Consider the following 19,024-nt stretch of genomic DNA (forward strand, 5'->3'; position numbering starts at 1 on the left):
ATGAAAAATCAAATATGAAAATTCGAGAAAATCGCCAACTCTCTCCGAGGGTCCTTGAGTTGCTTAGGATTTATCGAGGATTTGTCAAAATGCAATAAAATATGATATGCAATGATGATCTATGTATGACATACCAAATGGAAAATTTGGGATGTTACACATACGTGGCTTGATTTGATTGGAAGAAAATAAGGCCCATCCCCTGAAAATCAGGGGGGGGGGGCAGATGATTAGATTAGAAAAAAGGAAAAGAACAGCCGTAGGATGAAGTGGGAGCACGGATGGGAGCATGGAGAGGGAGCAGGCAAGTCGGATCCGTGTGGTTCTGCCCATGCAGGCAAGAGGGCATGCACGCAACCAAACAACATGCAGATGATGCATCTGAGGCTGCATTTGCATAGCCAGATTGGGTGGATAAGTGTATGCAATGCGGGTACTGTAGCGCACGACAACCAAACAGGCCATATATATCTATACTCGAGTATACGTATTTGATGACACCAAGCTGTTTTGGTATGGAGGGCGACTAGCCACCGAAAGGGCGGAACACCTTGAATGCGCCGACCATGCCGGCGATTGATCCCACGGTGGCGGCCACCGACACGACGAGGCAGGTGCCGGTGAGCGCCTTGAGGCAGAGCCACCTCGCGCCCCCGCGCGCCACGGCGCGCTGCTTCATGTACATCTCCACGGGGAAGTAGACGGTGAGCGGCCAGAACGAGAGCGCGCCCATGAGCCCCACGATGGCGCCGAAGGATGGCATTGCCATGGCGACCAAGGTGGTCAGGCACACGAACCCCGAGCGCCAGACAAGCCGGAGCGCGCTCAGCGCGAACGGCCCGACCCCAAGTTCCCGCGTGACGAAACCGCTCTCCGGCCATCTGGCGGCGGCCCAGCGCTCGACGAAGGCGAAGATGGGCTGGCAGAAGACCTGGTAGGCGCCGACGAGGTGCACGACGATGGCGCCGTTGGCGACGTCCACCAGCCAGAAGGGCTCGTAGAAGCCAAATCCGGTGAGGAGGTTGTCCGGCGCGTCGTTGCCGAAGGCCGCGTAGCCCATGCACCCGCACATGACGTAGAACGCTGTGGTGGTGGCCACGCTCAGCGCCGTGGCCTTCTTCATCACGGCCGCCTCCGACGGCGGTGGCGACTTGATGGTGTAGGCGAAGGTGATGTTGCCCAGCGCCTGCAGGATGCGCCACAGCTTCTGCATCACGGTGACGCCCGCGATGGCGATGCCAGTGAGGGTGCCTCGGAAGCCGCCGTTGTCATCGGTCTGGGCGATTCCGAGCCCGAGCCCGATGCCGGAGTAGGTGAAGGACATGACGGAGGCGACGACGGAGAGCCACCGTATCTGATCGAAGTTGGGTATCTGAGAGAAGACCATCCGCGCGGCGCCGAAGCCGATCATGTAGGGCGTGCTGGAGCTATGGCACGCGTCGTGGTGCCCCTTGTTGTGGAAGCAGTTGGCCCTCGTGATGGCATGAAAGCTGATGGAGGCGGCGATGGTGTAGCCAATGGTGATGCCGACGAGGTTGGCGTACTGTATGACGCCGCAGAACTTCACCTTGGCGCCGCCGAGGATGGTTCGGACAGCCTCCACGTAGGAGTGGTTCCGGCTGCCGGCGGCAGGGTCGCCGGTGCGGTAGCAGTCGGCGAGAATCGTGGAGCTGTAGTAGATGACGCCGCCGAAGAGCGCCATGGTGGTGGGACCCGCGACCCAGCCGAGCTGCGCGGTGGCCCAGGCGAGCGAGAGAACGCCGGAGCCGACGACGCCGGTGACGATGTGCGCGCTTGCGGTGAGGACGGTTCCGGTGCGGCGCGGGCGGCCGTCGTCATCGAGCGCGGCCGCGGCGGGGTCGGCGAGGTTGCCGGCCTCGAGAGACACCTCGAGCGGCTGGATGTGCACCATTGCGAGGCTCGTGTTTGGTGGGACGTGGATTTTTAGAACAGCTGCACCCCGGCCCTGGTATCCTGGCTGTCCAATATTGCTTTAAGATCTGCGCAACACAACTAACTTTCCATATGAAAATTTCTCTTTTTTGTTTCTCTCACATAAAAGATGTCTTGAAGTTCAAACCTTTGCAGCGTGGCAAAGCTTTCCATCTAGAATCTAGGATAAATCTTTCAGAATTTTTTGTCAAACATAAATATACAAAAAATGATTTTTTAGATTAAAAAATCATTTTTTGTATATTTATATTTGTCAAAAAAATCTGAAAAGATTTATCCTAGATTCTAGATAGAAAACTTTGCTACGCTGCAAAGGTTTGAACTTCAAAATATGTTTTATGTGAGAGAAACAAAAAAGAGAAATGTGTTTGCACGAATCGCGATGCGCAGAATGGATGGCTAGATAGAGAGGGCCGGGGTGCAGCTGTTCTATTTTATATTTTCGGTGTTTGGTGGCTTGGATTCACGAGTCACACGAAGTGTACATGCTTTACCGAATCGCAGTGGCACTCGGTTCTGTTCAGTGCCTCCGGCAGGAAGGAAGGACGCGAGTTCGAGAAATTGAAGAGGAAGACGAGGGGATGTGAGGCCCCAGTGGTGGACCTCACAGGAATTCGAGAGAGAGGAGGGACGAACAGAGAGGATTGCAGAGAATGAGGAGAGAAACGGAGCAACAGGGAGAGATAGGTTCCGACTTGTCTTTCTTCAGATAACTCGTTCCCTACACAGCAGAGGTATATATACCCACCCACACACGCCATGGCTTACACCTACTACATGCTAGGCCCACTGCCAGTCACACATTGGTGTTGCCCGCCTGCCGAGTGGACCCGGGGTCCATCTGTCGGTTGTCCGGCGACGTTGTAAAGGATGGAGCCGTGACATTCTCCCCTCCTTGAGCTTGAGCCTCCTCCCAAATTGCAACGGACGGAAAACGAGTGCGCAACACATAATAATCTTCCCAGGTTGCATGATCTGCAGTGACACCGTGCCATTGAACTTTGATCTGCGGAATGGCATTGTTTCCCTTCTTCACCATGCAATGATCCAGAATAGCCTCTGGTTGGAGAGTGACAGCCGATAAATCAGGTGGGTCTGGAAGCTCCTGAAACACTCGAGAGTAGTTGGCAGCTGCGACACATGAAACACGGGATGGATCAAACTAGTATAAGGGAGATCCAAACGAAAAGCAGCAGCACCCAGCCAAGCAGTAACTCGGAATGGCCCGAAATATTTCAGAGCTAACTTGCGACACAGACGATTGACCAAGGATGATTGTGCATAGGGTTGTAACTTGAGTAAAACTTGCTCATCCACTGCAAACTCCCGATCCTGACGATGTTTATCTGCCCGAGACTTGATTCGTTGTTGAGCACACAGTAAATTGTCACGCAACATAGCCAGAAAATCCTCATGATCGGCTGCCAATTCCACAAGAGATGTAGGCAGATCACAAGCATCAATTGGCATAGAACCGAAATTAGGATCCACACCATACATGGCCTTGAAAGGAGTGCTGGGAGGTGTGATACGAGGAATTGTACCAAAATTCCGCCATTGGCAACCAACGCTTCCATCGAGCTGGCCTGTCATGAAGAGCACACCGCAGATACTGCTCTAAGCATTGGTTTACACGCTCCGATTGGCCATCCACCTGTGGGTGGTAGGCTGTAGAGTAACAGAGTTTAGTGCCAATTTCCGTGAACAATTTCTTCCAGAAACTGCTAGTGAATACTTTATCACGATCAAAGGCAATGGATGCCGGCACGCCATGAAGACGGACAATAGTGTCAATGAACACAGCCGCCACTGACTGTGCTGCATATGGATGCTTCAGAGGAAGGAAATGGGCGTACTTGGTAAAACGATCGACCACCACCAAAATCACCTCAAATCCCTCTGACTTGGGTATCCCATCAATGAAATCCATGGTTATGTCTTTCCATGGGCGGTCATGAACTGGAAGGGGTTGGAGCAGACCACCAGGCACTGTTCTTTCATGTTTTGCCTGCTGACAAACTTGGCATTGTCGAACCAAGTCCGCCACCTGTTTCTTCAAGCCTACCCAATGGAAATGGTTGGACACCCGCCAGTAGGTAGCACTGACCCCAGAATGACCTCCAACTGCGCTGGAATGCAACACACTAATCAATTTGGTTTGTAAGGTAGAGTTGTTGGGTATCCAGAGGCGACTATTGTAGCGAATCAGTCCTTGGTCCAAGGAATGACCATGTTCAACAGGGCTGTGTACAGCGAGCTGTGCAAGTAACTCCATGGCCACAGAATCAGTTTGATAAGCATTGAGCACTTCCTGCATCCAAATGGGTTGACACACGGAAATGGCAGAAATAGTATACACTTGACGGACAAGAGACAGTGCATCAACATCATTATTGTCAGAACCCTTGCGATACCAGAATTGGAACTGGAGACCCACCATTCTGGCCATAGCTTTACGTTGCAGATCTGAGGTCAGTTGCTGATCCCGTAAATGGCACAAATTCTTATGATCAGTGACAATGGTAAAGATACCTCGCTGGAGTTATGGCCGCCACTTGTCAATCGCCATCATGACAACTAAGAATTCCTTCTCATAAACTGACAGTTTCTGATTTTTAACATCCAAGGCTCTACTAAGATAAGCAATGGGATGATTGTCTTGGGAGAGAATAGCACCAATGCCTGTGGCTGAAGCATCTGTTTCCACTGCAAAAGGTTTACTAAAATCTGGCAAGGCTAACACTGGAGAACTGGTTAGCTGTTTTCAGGGTTTGAAAAGCTACAGTAGCTTGTTCAGTCCACAGAAAGCCCTTCTTTGTCAGCAACCGAGTCAAGGGTTTGGCCATGGTTCCATAATTCCGGACAAACTTTCGATAGTAACATGTCAGCCCAAGGAATCCCCGTAGTTCAGTAGCATTGGTAGGTTGAGGTCATTGTTCCATAGCCAGAGTCTTTTCTGGATCTATAGCCACACCTTCTGAGGAAATCACATGGCCCAAGTAATGAATTTCAGTCTGACTAAAAGAGCATTTGGAAAGCTTCACAAACAACTGATGCTCACGCAAGGTCTGTAGTACCGAGCGAAGATGCTCCAAATGTTCCTCCCAAGTGATACTGAAAACTAGAATGTCGTCCAGAAACATGATGACATACTTGCGATTACCTGGAGCTAAAATGTTGTTCATTAAGCACTGAAATGCTGGTGGTCCATTGGTCACCCCAAATGGCATAACACGAAATTAGAAGTGTCCTGAATGTGTCTTGAATGCAGTCTTCTCCTCATCCGGTTCATGCATACGAATTTGGTGGTAACCTGCCCTAAGGTCCAGCTTGGAGAATTTTTTGATCCCGCCAGTTCATCAAGTAATTCGTCGACAATAGCAAGAGGGAATTTGTTCTTCACAGTGATGGCGTTGAGTTTGCGGTAATCCACGCAGAAACGCCAGCTACCATTTTTTTTCTTAACTAGAAGTACTGGAGAGGCGTATGTGCTCATGCTAGGTTTCACAATCCCTGCTTTGAGTATATCTGCCACTTGTCGTTCAATCTCATCTTTCTGTTGTGGCGATTATTGATAAGGTCGAGAGTTAGGAGGATTATGTCCCACGTCCAAGTTAATTGCATGATCATACACTCTGCGTGGAGGCAGGCCAGTTGGAGTTTCGAACACATCTTGAATTCTGTCAAAACTACAACTAGATGTAACACCCACGATGCGGCTATATCTCCCACGTGTCGATGCACGACTTAGAGGCATAACCGCATTGTGGTTTTGTCGCAAGAAGGGTCATCTTCACACAATCCCATGTAATGAACAAGAATGGGATAAAGAGTTGGCTTACAATCGCCACTTCACACAATCCATAAATAAATCATACATCAAACAAAGTACACACATAGGTCCGACTAAGGAACCAAAATAAAAGAAGACAACCCCAAATGCTAGATCCCCGATCGTCCCAACTGGGCTCCACTACTGATCATCAGGAAACGAAACATAGTAACGACCAAGGTCCTCGTCGAACTCCCACTTGAGCTCGGTTGCATCACCTGCACTGGTATCGTCGACACCTGCAACTGTTTTGGTAGAATCTGTGAGTCATGAGGACTCAGCAATCTCACACCCACGAGATCAAGACTATTTAAGCTTATAGGAAGGATGTGGTAATGAGGTGGAGCTGCAGCAAGCACTAAGCATATATGGTGGCTAACATACGCAAATAAGAGCGAGAAGAGGAGCAACGCAATGGTCGCGAAGCTAGAAATGATCAAGAAGTGATCCTGAAACTACTTACGTTCAAACATAACCCAAAAGCCGTGTTCTCTTCCCAGACTCCGCCGAAAAGAGACCATCACGGCTACACACGCGGTTGATGCATTTTAATTAAGTCGAGTGTCAAGTTCTCTACAACTGGATATTAACAAATTCCCATGTGCCACATAACCGCGGGCACGGCTCTCGAAAGTTTATACCCTGCAGGGGTGTCCCAACTTAGCCCATTATAAGCTCTCACGGTCAACGAATGATATTCCTTCTCCCGGGAAGACCCGATCAGTCTCGGAATCCCGGTTTACAAGACATTTCGACAATGGTAAAACAAGACCAGCAAAGCCACCCGATGTGCCGACAAATCCCGATAGGAGCTGCACATATCTCATTCTCGGGGCACACCGGATGAGCAAGACGTCGGGTTGGCATAGACCCTGGTTGCCCAGGGGGCGCCGGACATCGCTCGGTTTGGACCAGCACTCGAAGGAGCACTGGCCCGGGGGGGGGGGTAAATAAAGATGACCCTTGAGTCTGCAGAACCCAAGGGAAAAAGGCTTAGGTAGGCAAATGGTAAAACCAAGGTTGGGCCTTGCTGGAGGAGTTTTATTCAAAGCGAACTGTCAAGGGGGTCCCATAAATCACCCAACCGCGTAAGGAACGCAAAATCAAGGAACATAACACCGGTATGATGGAAACTAGGGCGGCAAGAGTGGAACAAAACACCAGGCATAAGGCCGAGCCTTCCACCCTTTACCAAGTATATAGATGCATTAATTAAAATAAGATATATTGTGATATCCCAACAATATCCATGTCCCAACATGGAACAAACTTCATCTTCACCTGCAACTAGCAACGCTATAAGAGGGGCTGAGCAAAAGCGGTAACATAGCCAAACAACGGTTTGCTGGGAAAGGTGGGTTAGAGGCTTGACATGGCAATATGGGAGGCATGATATAGCAAGTGGTAGGTAGCGCGGCATAGCAATAGAGCGAATAACTAGGAAGCAAAGATAGAAGTGATTTCGAGGGTATGGTCATCTTGCCTGAAATCCCACAAGGAAGAAGAACGAGTCCATGAAGAAGATAAACGGACGTAGTCGAACGAATCCTCACAACTCCGGAACGAAACCGAAGATAACGAGAGACGCAAACCGGAAAGAAGCAAGCAACATGGTAAACCAACAAGCATAAACATGGCATGATGCACAATCAAGTATGATGTATGTCCATTTAAATAAGGCATGGCATGGCAAAGTGCAACAAACAACACTACAAATTAAGTGGAGCTCAATATGCAACGAGTTGCATATTGACGAAACACCACATGACTTATTTAGTTCTCTTTTGTTTATGCTACTCATCAATATTAAATGTTGGTTAACATGGCAAGAGGTGAAACATAAATAAACTAACTATTTAGGCAAGTTTAAATGAGGCTGGAAACAACAAACAACAATTCCGGAAAATCCTCATGTGCATATTTTAGATTTGGTACTGTTCTGCCTAAAACCATATTTTATTGTATTTAAACAGGGAAATAAAGTGCAACATTTTAAACTATGCATTTTCCTACCCCATTTACATATAAAGTTTATAAAATTTGGAGCTACGGTTATTTAGTTATGAAATAAATCATTTTAACATGGCATTTAAGCAAATTAATGCAAACAACAATTTAAACATTTTAAACATGGATGAAACTTGCATATTATGAGACTAGACAGAAATCTAAGCATTTTTCATATATGAAGTTTTTACATATGATGCATTGTTAAAGTGTTATTATATGCATGATGTTTGAGGGTTTTTCCGTAAAACTGCAGTTCTCTGGATAATGCTAAAATCGCAGGCAGGAAAAAAACACTATACGGGCTGAAACTGAGATCTGGCCCAGGGCGTGGGGAAGCTGCTCACATCGGGGCCTTGAGGCCTTTGGCCCGGGTTGTGGAAGAGGCAGGCTGGAAGGGGGGCACTGGGCCTGGAGGCTGCTGGGCTGATGCGGGTGAAGAAGGGCGACGCGGTGGCCCAGGCACGCTGGCGGCACGGTCAACGCGAGCGGGCGGGGTGTCAAGGCAGAGGCGCCATCCTTTGCTCGACAAGAAGCAGAGCAGCGGCGCCCTGGAACTTGCGGGAGACGGCGAAGGCAAGGGGAATCCAGCCGGATCCAAGGCGGAGCGACCGGATCAAGGCAGCGGTGGTGGAGATCGTCGGAGATGAGCTTGAGGCGTCGGCCATGGGACTTGGCGCGCGGGGGAGGAAAACGGGCGGAGGAGCATGCTCCCGTCCAGATCCAGCCGGATCGACGGCGAGGCGGGACGCAACAACGGCGGCCATGGCGCCGTGGAGAAGTTCCTGGAGAGGGAGAGAGAGGTGACGGTGAGGAGAGAACAGAGCAGAAGGGAGAGGTGAAGGGCATGGCGTCGTGACCTGGTCCTGCTGCAGGGGTCGACGGGGTACGGTCCAGGTGGCTGGGCTCGCCGGAGCTCGGACGGGTGACACGGCGGTGAGATCCGGGCGCGGGGATTCCATTCCCGGCGCCGGAATGGAGGCGGGGTGCACCGACGAGGTGAGGAGCGCTCGGGCGCTGCTGCAGGCACTGGGGTTCCGGTTGGAGGAGCGGTCCTCCGATCGCTGGTGGTTGGGGGCTCGAGCAGAGAGGTTGTTGGCCGGATTGGAAGGAGGCTGCGGGATTGGCCAGCGCAGAAGGAGAGTAGCAGGTGCGTGGATCGGGAGTGGAGGCGATGGGTTGGTCTGGTGTTGAAAACGAGGCGGATTTTTGATCGGGGAGATGAGTGCAGCGGCGGCGGCAGGGACAAACTTCCTAAATTTTAGGGTTATGCTAGAGTTTGGTCCGGTGTATATATAGCAGGTAGATTAGTTTAGGGGCTATTCGGGCCCTCCGATTATAATCGGATGGTCCGAGATAAATAGGTTAGGAGAGTCAAAGAAGAAACCGAAGATGTTTTATAGATGTTAGGGGATGATCTGAATGCAACGGTCACGACCGAGCGGTTCGGGGAAGTTTTGGACACGGGCGAGGGGTCTATGCACTGCGCAAGGAGGGGTTAGGCGGTCACGGTCAAGAGGGAAGCGAAAATTTGATAGATCTGAAATGGTCAACGAAGGCAAGGGGGGAACGCGGCAACTACGAACGGACCATGAGTTTAAGAAAACATGCGGATGCAATGCGGATGATGCAATGATGAATGCAACAAATAAATAAATCACACGACGACAACGAAATACATGGAAGTCTTCTGGAGCGTCGGTCTCGGGGCGTTACACTAGATCTTCTGGATGCGAACCCGACTTAGAAACTGCATTACCGGAAGAAGGATCAACCACTGCCATAGCCCAAATATCATTGCCATGTAGAGCTTTTTCCAATTGCTCTATCGACATCGGTTGCAATTTCATAGGGGAAACAGGTTGAACACCTTGAAGGGAAATCATAGCACCACCATGTACAATCTGTAACGATTTTCCCTCCCAATCACAAGTCATTGGACTATGACATTTCAACCAATCCATCCCCAAGACAACATCATATGCTCCCTGCTGGAGCACTCGCATTGGTGTTTCAAAAGTGTGACCCTGTGCCCACCAAGTCAAATTCGGGGCCTAAAACTTGGATTCCATAGCTTGACCATTTGCAACGGTAACTTTCACTGATGGAACAGTGACCAAGTCCAACGAAGCGCGCTTGGCAAAGTTTTCATCCACAAAGCTGTGACTACTGCTTGAGTCCACGAGTGCTAACATGACTTGGTTGCCTACCAGAGCTCGGATGCGAATTGTTTCAACATTATCAGCCCCAGAAACAGCATGAGTCGAGATCTAATAGCATTCCAAATTTCGAGGTTCACTCAATAGCTCCAATGCTTGGACAACATCTTCAGTCAAAATTTCACCGTGCTCTCCGAATTGGATTGTAAGGAGTTGCATAGGCTTTTTACACTGATGTTCCTTACTACATTTCTCTCCACAACAAAAGCATAAACCATTGGCATGTTGGAAATCGTGAAACCGATGCTCTCTACAAAAATCATCTGATGACTTTTCAGACCTGGTTGCACAGATGGAATTGTGGACTGAACTAACTGATGTTACATCTGCCTCTGAAACCTTGGTTTATGTCTTTGTAACTGTAATTCTTCTTCCTGGATCTTCGCGAGACACACTGCTCGTGTTACGCTAGCGGGTGTGATGCGGAGCATCCCTCGACTACCCGCACCGACACTCCATCGCCACCGCAAGCACCAAGAGGGCCAATGACAAGAGCACGTGCACGCAACATCGAGAACGAGGTCACTTCTTTCCTCTCCAAGTTTCGTCCGGTTTCACATGAGAATGGGATTCTACTGTCGGTGTCAAAACCGGCGGATCTCGGGTAGGGGGTCCCGAACTGTGCGTCTAGGATCGATGGTAACAGGACACGGGGGACACAATGTTTACCCAGGTTCGGGCCCTCTCTACCCCAGATCCGCCGGTTTTGACACCAACATTGGTGCTTTCATTGAGAGTTCCACTGTGCCGTCGGCAAAGGATTCGATGGCCCCTTCGATCGTCAGTAATGGCGTCGTTCAGGGAGAAACTTTTCTCCCCGGACAAATCTTTGTGTTCGGCGGCTTCGTACTGCGGGCCAACTCCCTTGGCCGTCCGGAGCAGGTCGATAGCTACGCCCCTGGCCATCAAGTCAGATTTGGAAGCTTGAACTACGTCACGGATATCCGTGGAGACTTGATCTTCGATGGATTTGGGACCGCGGCGATCGCTCCCCTTCTCTCCGATGAACATGACTTAAATCTGTCATCGGATCACACCCAGGGGATGGATCCTGTTGCTGCAACGGCCTCAGTTCTGAAGTAGATCATCCCCTCCAAGGCCATAAAGTCCGCGGCGTTGGAGCCGCACACGGACTCGACATCCGGCAATGCTCGCGTCGACGGAACTCCGGACTCGTCTCCGGCCACACATTCCGGATTAAGTGCGCCTACAGACACCGAGCTGGATCGGTTATCGATTTTTGAATTTAGCGCCGCAGACATCTTCCAGCATTCGCCTTTGGGTGACGTACTAAATTCTTTGAAGAACTTGTCCTTGGAGGAAGATTCACAGCCGAACTATGTTCGGTTCGAGCTAGAGGCGGACGATGAGGAATTTCGCTTCCCACCCGCCACCCACTTCATAGCCATCGTCGATGACTTAACCGGCGTGCTTGACTATGGCTCCGAAGACATCGATGGTATGGACGACGATGCCAACAGGGAGCAAGGCCAAGACCCACCATTCACTGAACGTTGGACGGCCACCTCTTTGTACGATGTGTACATGGTTGATACACCTAAAGGATCTGGCGACGATAAAGAAGAGACAGATAAGAACAAACCCTCTGAGACGAAGTCCAAGCGCCGGTGCCCCAAACGCCGTTCTAAGCCTCGTCGCTCAAAGGATGGCAACACTGGCACCGGAGAAAATAGTACTCCGGGCGACGCCGAAAACAATGAAGACCCTGTCGGCGCTGCATCCGAACAGGAGGAACATGACAACACGCAAGACAACCCTGATGAACAGGCCATAGAAGATAACTCGGAGGACGGTAGTTACCACCCACCCTCCGAAGAAGAGACAAGCCTCAGCAATGAAGACTTCATCGTGCCGGAGGACCCTCTGGAGTAGGAGCGTTTTAAACTCCAGCTCATAGCCACCGCAAGGAGCCTGAAAAAGAAACAACATCAGCTTCAAGCCGAACAAGATCTACTTGTCGACAGATGGACCGACGTCCTGACAGCCGAAGAATATGGCCTCAAGCGCCCGGCAAAGAGCTACCCGAAACGCAGACTGCTACCTCAATTTGATGAGGAGGCACCGGAGCACACATCTCCCTCGCGTAATGCGGAACGACCACCGCGTGGTCAAGACAGGGCGTCCGACTGGCCACCTCGTGGCCGGGACAAAGTGGCAACTCAGGCCGAACAACAGCCTGCCCCACCGCCTCACAAAAATAGAGACGGAAGAGTTCGGGGTCACACATACGACCTCCGGCAAATCCTGGACGATAGAACAGGACACACAAGATCGACCTACGGATTGCGAGGGCGTGCCTCGAGGCATGAGGAAGGCTACCTATTCAGACGTGATAAACCTAACCACACCCGGTCCGAATGCCGCAAACGGAATCCATTAGAGCTACGCTGCAATACGGCACAGTACAGAGGTGCCGCACACCCTCTCTGCTTCACAGACGAGGTACTGGATCACGAATTCCCTGAGGGGTTCAAGCCCGTCAATATGGAATCATATGATGGCACAACCAATCCCGCAGTATGGATCGAGGACTTTATCCTCCACATCCACATGGCTCGAGGAGATGATCTCCACGCCATTAAATACCTCCCACTAAAGCTCAAAGGGCCAGCTCGGCATTGGCTAACAGCCTGCCTGAAAATTCTATCGGCAGCTGGGAGGACTTGGAAGAAGCTTTCCTAGACAACTTCCAAGGAACCTATGTCCGGCCACCACACACCGAGGACCTAAGCCACATAGTTCAACAACCTAGAGAATCAGCCAGAAAATTCTGGACTAGGTTCCTAACCAAAAAGAACCAGATCGTTGACTGTCCGCATGCCGAGGCCTTAGCAGCCTTCAAACACAGCATCCGTGATGAATGGCTAGCACGCCATCTCGGCCAAGAAAAGCCGAAGTCCATGGCAGCCCTCACGACACTCATGACCCGCTTTTGCGCAGGAGAGGACAGTTGGCTGGCCCGTAGTAACAATACGGCCAACAAAACAAGCCCCTCCGAGGCCAATAACAGCACCGGCAAGCTCCGGCGCAATAAAAACAAACGCCGAAGCAACGGCGATAACACCGATGACACAACAGTTCATGCAAGGTTCAGTGGCTCCAAGTCCGGCCAGCGAAAGAAGCCCTATAAAACGAGCAACGGAAAACAATCCAGCTTGGACCGCATACTTGATCGTCCTTGCCAAATTCATGGCACCCCAGACAAACCGTCCAACCATATCAATAGAGATTGCCGGGTCTTCAAACAAGCCAGCAAAGCAAATAGCAGAGGCAAAGAAGGGGAATCGTAGAGCGAGAACGACGACGAAGAGCCCCGGCAACAAAACACCAGGGGGCAAAAGAAATTTCCCCCTCAAGTCAAAACGGTGAACATGATATACATTACACATATCCCCAAAAGGGAGCGCAAGCGCGCACTCAGGGACGCCTACGCGGTAGAGCCAGTCGCCCAAAAATTCAATCCGTGGTCATCATTCCCGGTCACCTTCAATCGACGAGACCACCCCACTAGTATCCGCCACGGCGGCTCAGCCGCACTAGTTCTTGACCCAATTATTGACAGGTTCCACCTAACTCGAGTCCTGATGGACGGTGGTAGCAGCCTCAACCTGCTCTATCAAGACACAGTGCAGAAGATGGGAATTGACCCCTCACGAATCAAACCAACAAAGACCACCTTTAAAGGAGTCATTCCAGGCGTAGAGGCCCGTTGTACGGGCTCAATAACGCTGAAAGTAGTATTCGGTTCTCCGGATAACTTCCGAAGCGAAGAACTAATCTTCAATATTGTTGTCACGACCAGTTTTTCAATAAAATAATTATTGAGAGACCAATCCCTTTTACGGACCAGCGAGGAAGAATTCCTTCTCACTGGTAGACAATATCTTGGTCACAGAAGAAAAATACCAGGAGTACTAAATATAATACAAGGTTGAGCAGAGACTGCCCAACAATTTATTACATGCACGCCGCTAAAACAAGACGGCGGATAGGGTGGCAAACTACTAACTCACGATAATAACGGTGGTGGAAATATCATCGCGAAGCGAGTGATATGATTCCAGAAGACTACAACTCTTCGAGCGTCGGAGTGAGGCTCGAGAAGACTTATTGCGGGTGGCGGAAGCGTATACAATACAAGTGACCAATATCCGGGATCGCGCAGGACTGACTGGGACTCCTCTAGGCATCGGACGCGCTATCAAACTCTTCATCCAAGAGATCGCCTTCGTCAACATCTGGCCAAATCAACAAGCCAGGTGAGTACTATGAAAGTACTCGCAAGACAGTTCGGACATAAGGTATAACAAATGTAAACATGAAGCACATGAACAAGTTAACCAGTGCGATCAGACATAGAGATAATAAATACTGGGTGCCAAGCGAGGGTCTGAATGACGCCTCGAGCGGAAACTGCAGAATAGTAATACTGGTGCCAAACGAGTGTCTGAAAGACTCCTCGAGCGGAAAATGCGGAATAATAATACTGGTGCCAAACGAGTGTCTGAAAGACTCCTCGAGCGGAAAATGCGGAATAATAATACTGGTGCCAAACGAGTGTCTGAAAGACTCCTCGAGCGGAAAATGCGGAATAATAATGCTGGTGCCAAACGAGTGTCTGAAAGACCCCTCGAGCGGAAAAATGCGGAATAATAATGCCACAGTCGGGCGTCGAGGCGACACCACATAAAGGGCTTATAACAGAAAATAAAGACAGTGCATGCCACAGTCGGACGTCTGAGCGACATCACATAAAGGGCTTATATTTAAAGTGAGAAACGAGTACACGCCACAGTCGGACGTCTGCGCGACGTCACATAAAGGGCTTATATCACAGCTCAATAATACAATCGTTCGGGAACATAAATTATCACAAGCATGCGACAAATATAAAGTTAGTCCATCCACAGGAATAACAATAAAACTGGATTTACCACTTGAGCTTGTTCACCGGGGACAAGATTTTCACACGGATAGATATGGATATAATGTTTACACTACTTGATCGTGGATACGATGATTTGGAAAGAATTGACTCTGCAGAGTTTGTACTTAACCACAGCCAACGGATTTCAGTAGTCACGGGGACTAGTTCCGTCTACGGTGTTTTGGAAGAAACACGTCTAACCAGTACACACCCAATTCAACCATCCGAAGCCAGGGATCACCCTCGGCAACATTCAAGAAAAACCTTGAGACGGGGAGGCTACAACCTCGCGTAGCATGGGATCAAATTTCTATACGCGCGCTCTAAGGGGGTGCCCCCCTCTCGGTCCCAACCGGAAACACCCATGCCCCCTGACCGGATGACTGGCTTTAATCCTGGGCCAAGGTACCATCATCCCGGCCTCTCTGTTTGGTGTGTACACGGAAAGAGGTTACCAACTTACTAAACCGCATCCTGGCAATGAGACATGTGGTAGCACGGAAAGGGGAAAGAACGGTAACGTGGCTCCAACCATGTTAACGTCGGAGAAAGTCGGATGACGCAAGGCTGGTATGCTACAACAGTACCACCTTGCTGCCCTTCATGTCACCACATGATTAGGCCATCTCTCATCAGAGATCATCGCAACTTTGGAACATGCGGGAAAGGAACGATAACGTGGCTCCAACCACGTTAACGTCGGAGAAAGTCGGATGACGCAAGGCTGGTATGCTACAACAGTACCACCTTGCTGCCCTTCATGTCACCACATGATTAGGCCATCTCTCATCAGAGATCATCGCGACTTTGGAACAACCGGGTCGTTGCCTTACAAGCAACGAGGTATTTACCGACACTCATATGCCACGCACAAACTCTCACGTGAACATGTAAAACACCTGTCATATCAAATGTTCAAAACATGCTTGCCTGGTTCGGAGAAGTCGGAGTCTAGCTCGGCGAAGTTCGCGGCTCCTTCACCTCTTCCGGAACCTACGGCAATCACGAAACGGGTACTAACGTGAAAACCAACACTTGCACAGAAACTTTTCCAAATATTTTTCAAATAAATCCCATAAAAAACTAGACAAAATTTGAAGATTGTCAGAAAAAGAATCACTCAAAAATTCCTTTTTATTAAAAAGTTATAAAGGTTTCTGTCCAGGGACTTATCTGTAATGAAACAGAAAAGTTCCAGGGTTTTAACTGAGAAAACAGAAAACGCTTCGGTTGGGAATGCGCAAGCGCAAAGGAGAAAACGTATTTGCCCGAAGGCGCCAACAGAAAACGGTTCGAAGGAGAATAGAATAGAGGCTGACAGGCGGGGTCCACCTGTCAGGTTTAAAAAGCTCGCCGGCGCCCGAAGACTGCGGTGGACGCCGGCGTCGAACCACGGCGAGTTAGGAGAAACGGAGGGTACCAAGAGCTTCAGCGTCTTCTTCCGCGTCGGTGGGTGGTGGACTCGTCCAACGGGGAGCACCACGTCGACGGCGACACTATCTCCGGCGGACGGCGGCTCGGGTGAGGATGGGGAACTCCGGTGGAGGGCTGCAAACTACGAATTGAGGCGCGGGTCAGAACGAGGGATGCAAGGTGAAGCTACTGGCAAGAGAATGGGGGCGGGGAAGCACACACGGGGGCGAATCGGGCTGGATCCCGTGGCGGGTCGCGGCGGCCGGAGTCGAGGAAGGAGACCTCCTCGGGGCTCTACCAGTGGCTAGGCTTGCTCTAGGGGGAGTGCAGGGATGGTGGGTGCTCGAGTTGAAGCTCGGGGCCTCTATTTATAGGCAGATCGACGGGGTGGCCGTGAACGGAGAATCTCCGGCGAGCGATTACGGCGGAGCAGTGGATTGGCAGGAGGTTTGAGTGGCCAGGTAGCATCAGTGGGGGTTACTGGAGTCGTTTCACAGCTAAACGGGGTCGGCCTTGGCGTAATGGCGTCGGTCCACGGTGAGGTGACCGCACGGGCTCAACGGCGGCAGAGAGCGCGCTCCGCGCCCTGCGGTTCACGACGAGAGCGGCAGCGCGTTCGGGGGAGTGGAAGGCCACGCGGCGAGCTCCCGTGATTTGGGCGGCGCTGGGTGGCGTCGTCGGCGCCGTGTCTCCCGCTGGCGTCCGCAAAGCCGCCGCCGGCGTCGGTCACGGGGCGGCGCACCTTCTGCTGCTCGTCGCCGACGCCCGCAAGGCGCCAGGCGTTCGTGCGGTGCAGGAACAAGAGGGCGGGGACGAGGAGCAAGGCGACGCGGTGGTACTGGCGAGATCGATGTCCTTCTCTGAAGAAAACGACAGCAAGCCACTGACTGAATCTCTGAATTTTCTGAACTTGACATAGACAGTGCACTGCAGGTGTTCGACAGAAGGATTTTGCAATGAGATAAATTTTTCTGGAGCTGTAACTTGGTGAGGTGACCACTCAATGCACCCAGAGGCTGCCTGATTTTACTTGGAATTTTTGGAGAAGGTTTTGAATGAATTTCACCAAATTTGACAAATCTGGTCCAAACTTGCAGCAGGTGTAGTTTGAAAATTTGAACTGAAGACCAGTGGATCTTCATGGTTCTTGGTTGAGGGTTCAAAGGACTAGGAGGGGAAAAAGGTTTGGGGGCAAAAATCAAGACAGAAAGTGGAGTTCCTTTGCAAATCTCCAAGTGCTAGGAAAGAAGGCAGAAATTTATTTGAATAGAATATAAATGGAAATAATCACATGGGGAGGTTCAACTTGCTGGATTTGATGCAAATCATGATCCAAAGGTGAGGAAAGGGTTAGGAGAGGGGATTTGCACTAAGGCCATGGCAAGAAGGAATTGTTGAAAGTGGCAAAGGATTTTCCAAAAGCCATAGTGCAAATTTCAAGGAGATTTTCAAAAGTCATTTCCCAAGTGAAAATATTTTGTCTTGAGTCCAAGTGAAAAGCAAGAACCTCCAAGACCAAAGACAGATCTTGGTTGAATCCAAATAAAACTTTTGCCATAAAGAAAAATATTTGAGAGTGAGAGTTCTCTTGAAGAAAAATTTTAAATCACTCCCCTCAAGTCAAATAAAATCTTTTGAAAAATCCAAATAAAAACTTGGGTGTCACAACACCTACCCCCTTAGGAAAAATCTCGTCCTCGAGATTTCTGCTGATCCTCAAATAGATATGGATGTTCTGCCCGAAGGAAATCTTCCCTTTCCCATGTAGCTTCATCCTCAGTGTGGTTGCTCCACTGAACCCTGAAAAACTTTGTCGTTTTCTGACGGGTCCTCCGTTCAGACTCTTCTAAAATCTTTACTGGCCTTTCTCTGTAGGTGAGATCTGGTTGCATATCAATGTCCTCATGAGGTACATGCTTTTCTGGGTTGCTCACACATTTTCTTAACTGTGAGACGTGGAACACGTCATGGACGTCTGACAGCTCCTTGGGTAGGTCTAGTTGGTAGGCTACCGTGCCTCTTCGTGCCTTTACACAAAATGGTCCAATAAATCTTGGGGCTAGCTTCCCCTTAATTTTGAACCGTTGTAGACCCCTCATAGGAGATACTCGGAGGTATACGGAATCACCGGGTTCAAAGCTGACCTCACGGTGCTTCTGATCATAGTAGCTCTTTTGGCGGCTCTGTGCTGTCTTGAGTCTGTCCCGGATTTGTTTAACTTTCTCCTCGGCCTCTTTAAGCATGTCTGGGCCGAAGATACGGCTGTCACCTGTTTCTGACCAATTCAGTGGGGTACGACACCTCCGTCCGTACAATGCTTCAAAGGGTGCCATTTGCAAGCTGGCTTGGTAACTGTTGTTGTAAGCAAATTCGGCATACGGCAAACTCTCTTCCCAACTGGATCCATAGGTGAGCACACAGGCTCTTAGCATATCCTCTAGGATTTGGTTCACACGTTCTGTCTGTCCATCAGTCTGAGGGTGGTATGCTGTACTGAAGGCTAGTTGCGTGCCCAGAGCTTGTTGTAGGTGATCCCAAAATTTGGAGACAAATTGGGTGCCTCGGTCTGATATTATAGTCTTTGGGACTCCGTGCAAGCAAACTATACGAGAGAGATAAAGCTTTGCCAGTCTTTGTGTGGAGTAGGTAGTC

General features: G+C 50.1%; 1 protein-coding gene across 1 annotated transcript; it reads right to left on the reverse strand.

Moving 5' to 3' along the window:
* Positions 1-526: 526 nt before the first annotated feature.
* On the reverse strand, positions 527-1,912 carry LOC123120415 (amino acid permease 4-like). Its single transcript, XM_044540403.1, has one exon. The coding sequence runs from the start codon at positions 1,910-1,912 to the stop codon at positions 527-529; it is 1,386 nt and encodes a 461-aa protein (XP_044396338.1).
* Positions 1,913-19,024: the final 17,112 nt, after the last annotated feature.

This window comes from Triticum aestivum, chromosome 5D (genome assembly GCF_018294505.1).
Source record: "Triticum aestivum cultivar Chinese Spring chromosome 5D, IWGSC CS RefSeq v2.1, whole genome shotgun sequence".
Taxonomy (NCBI): Eukaryota; Viridiplantae; Streptophyta; class Magnoliopsida; order Poales; family Poaceae; genus Triticum; species Triticum aestivum.

Coding starts and splice junctions, on each gene's coding strand:
- LOC123120415 (XM_044540403.1), bottom strand. CDS start 1,912: ATGGTGCACATCCAGCCGCTCGAGGTGTCTCTCGAGGCCGGCAACCTC.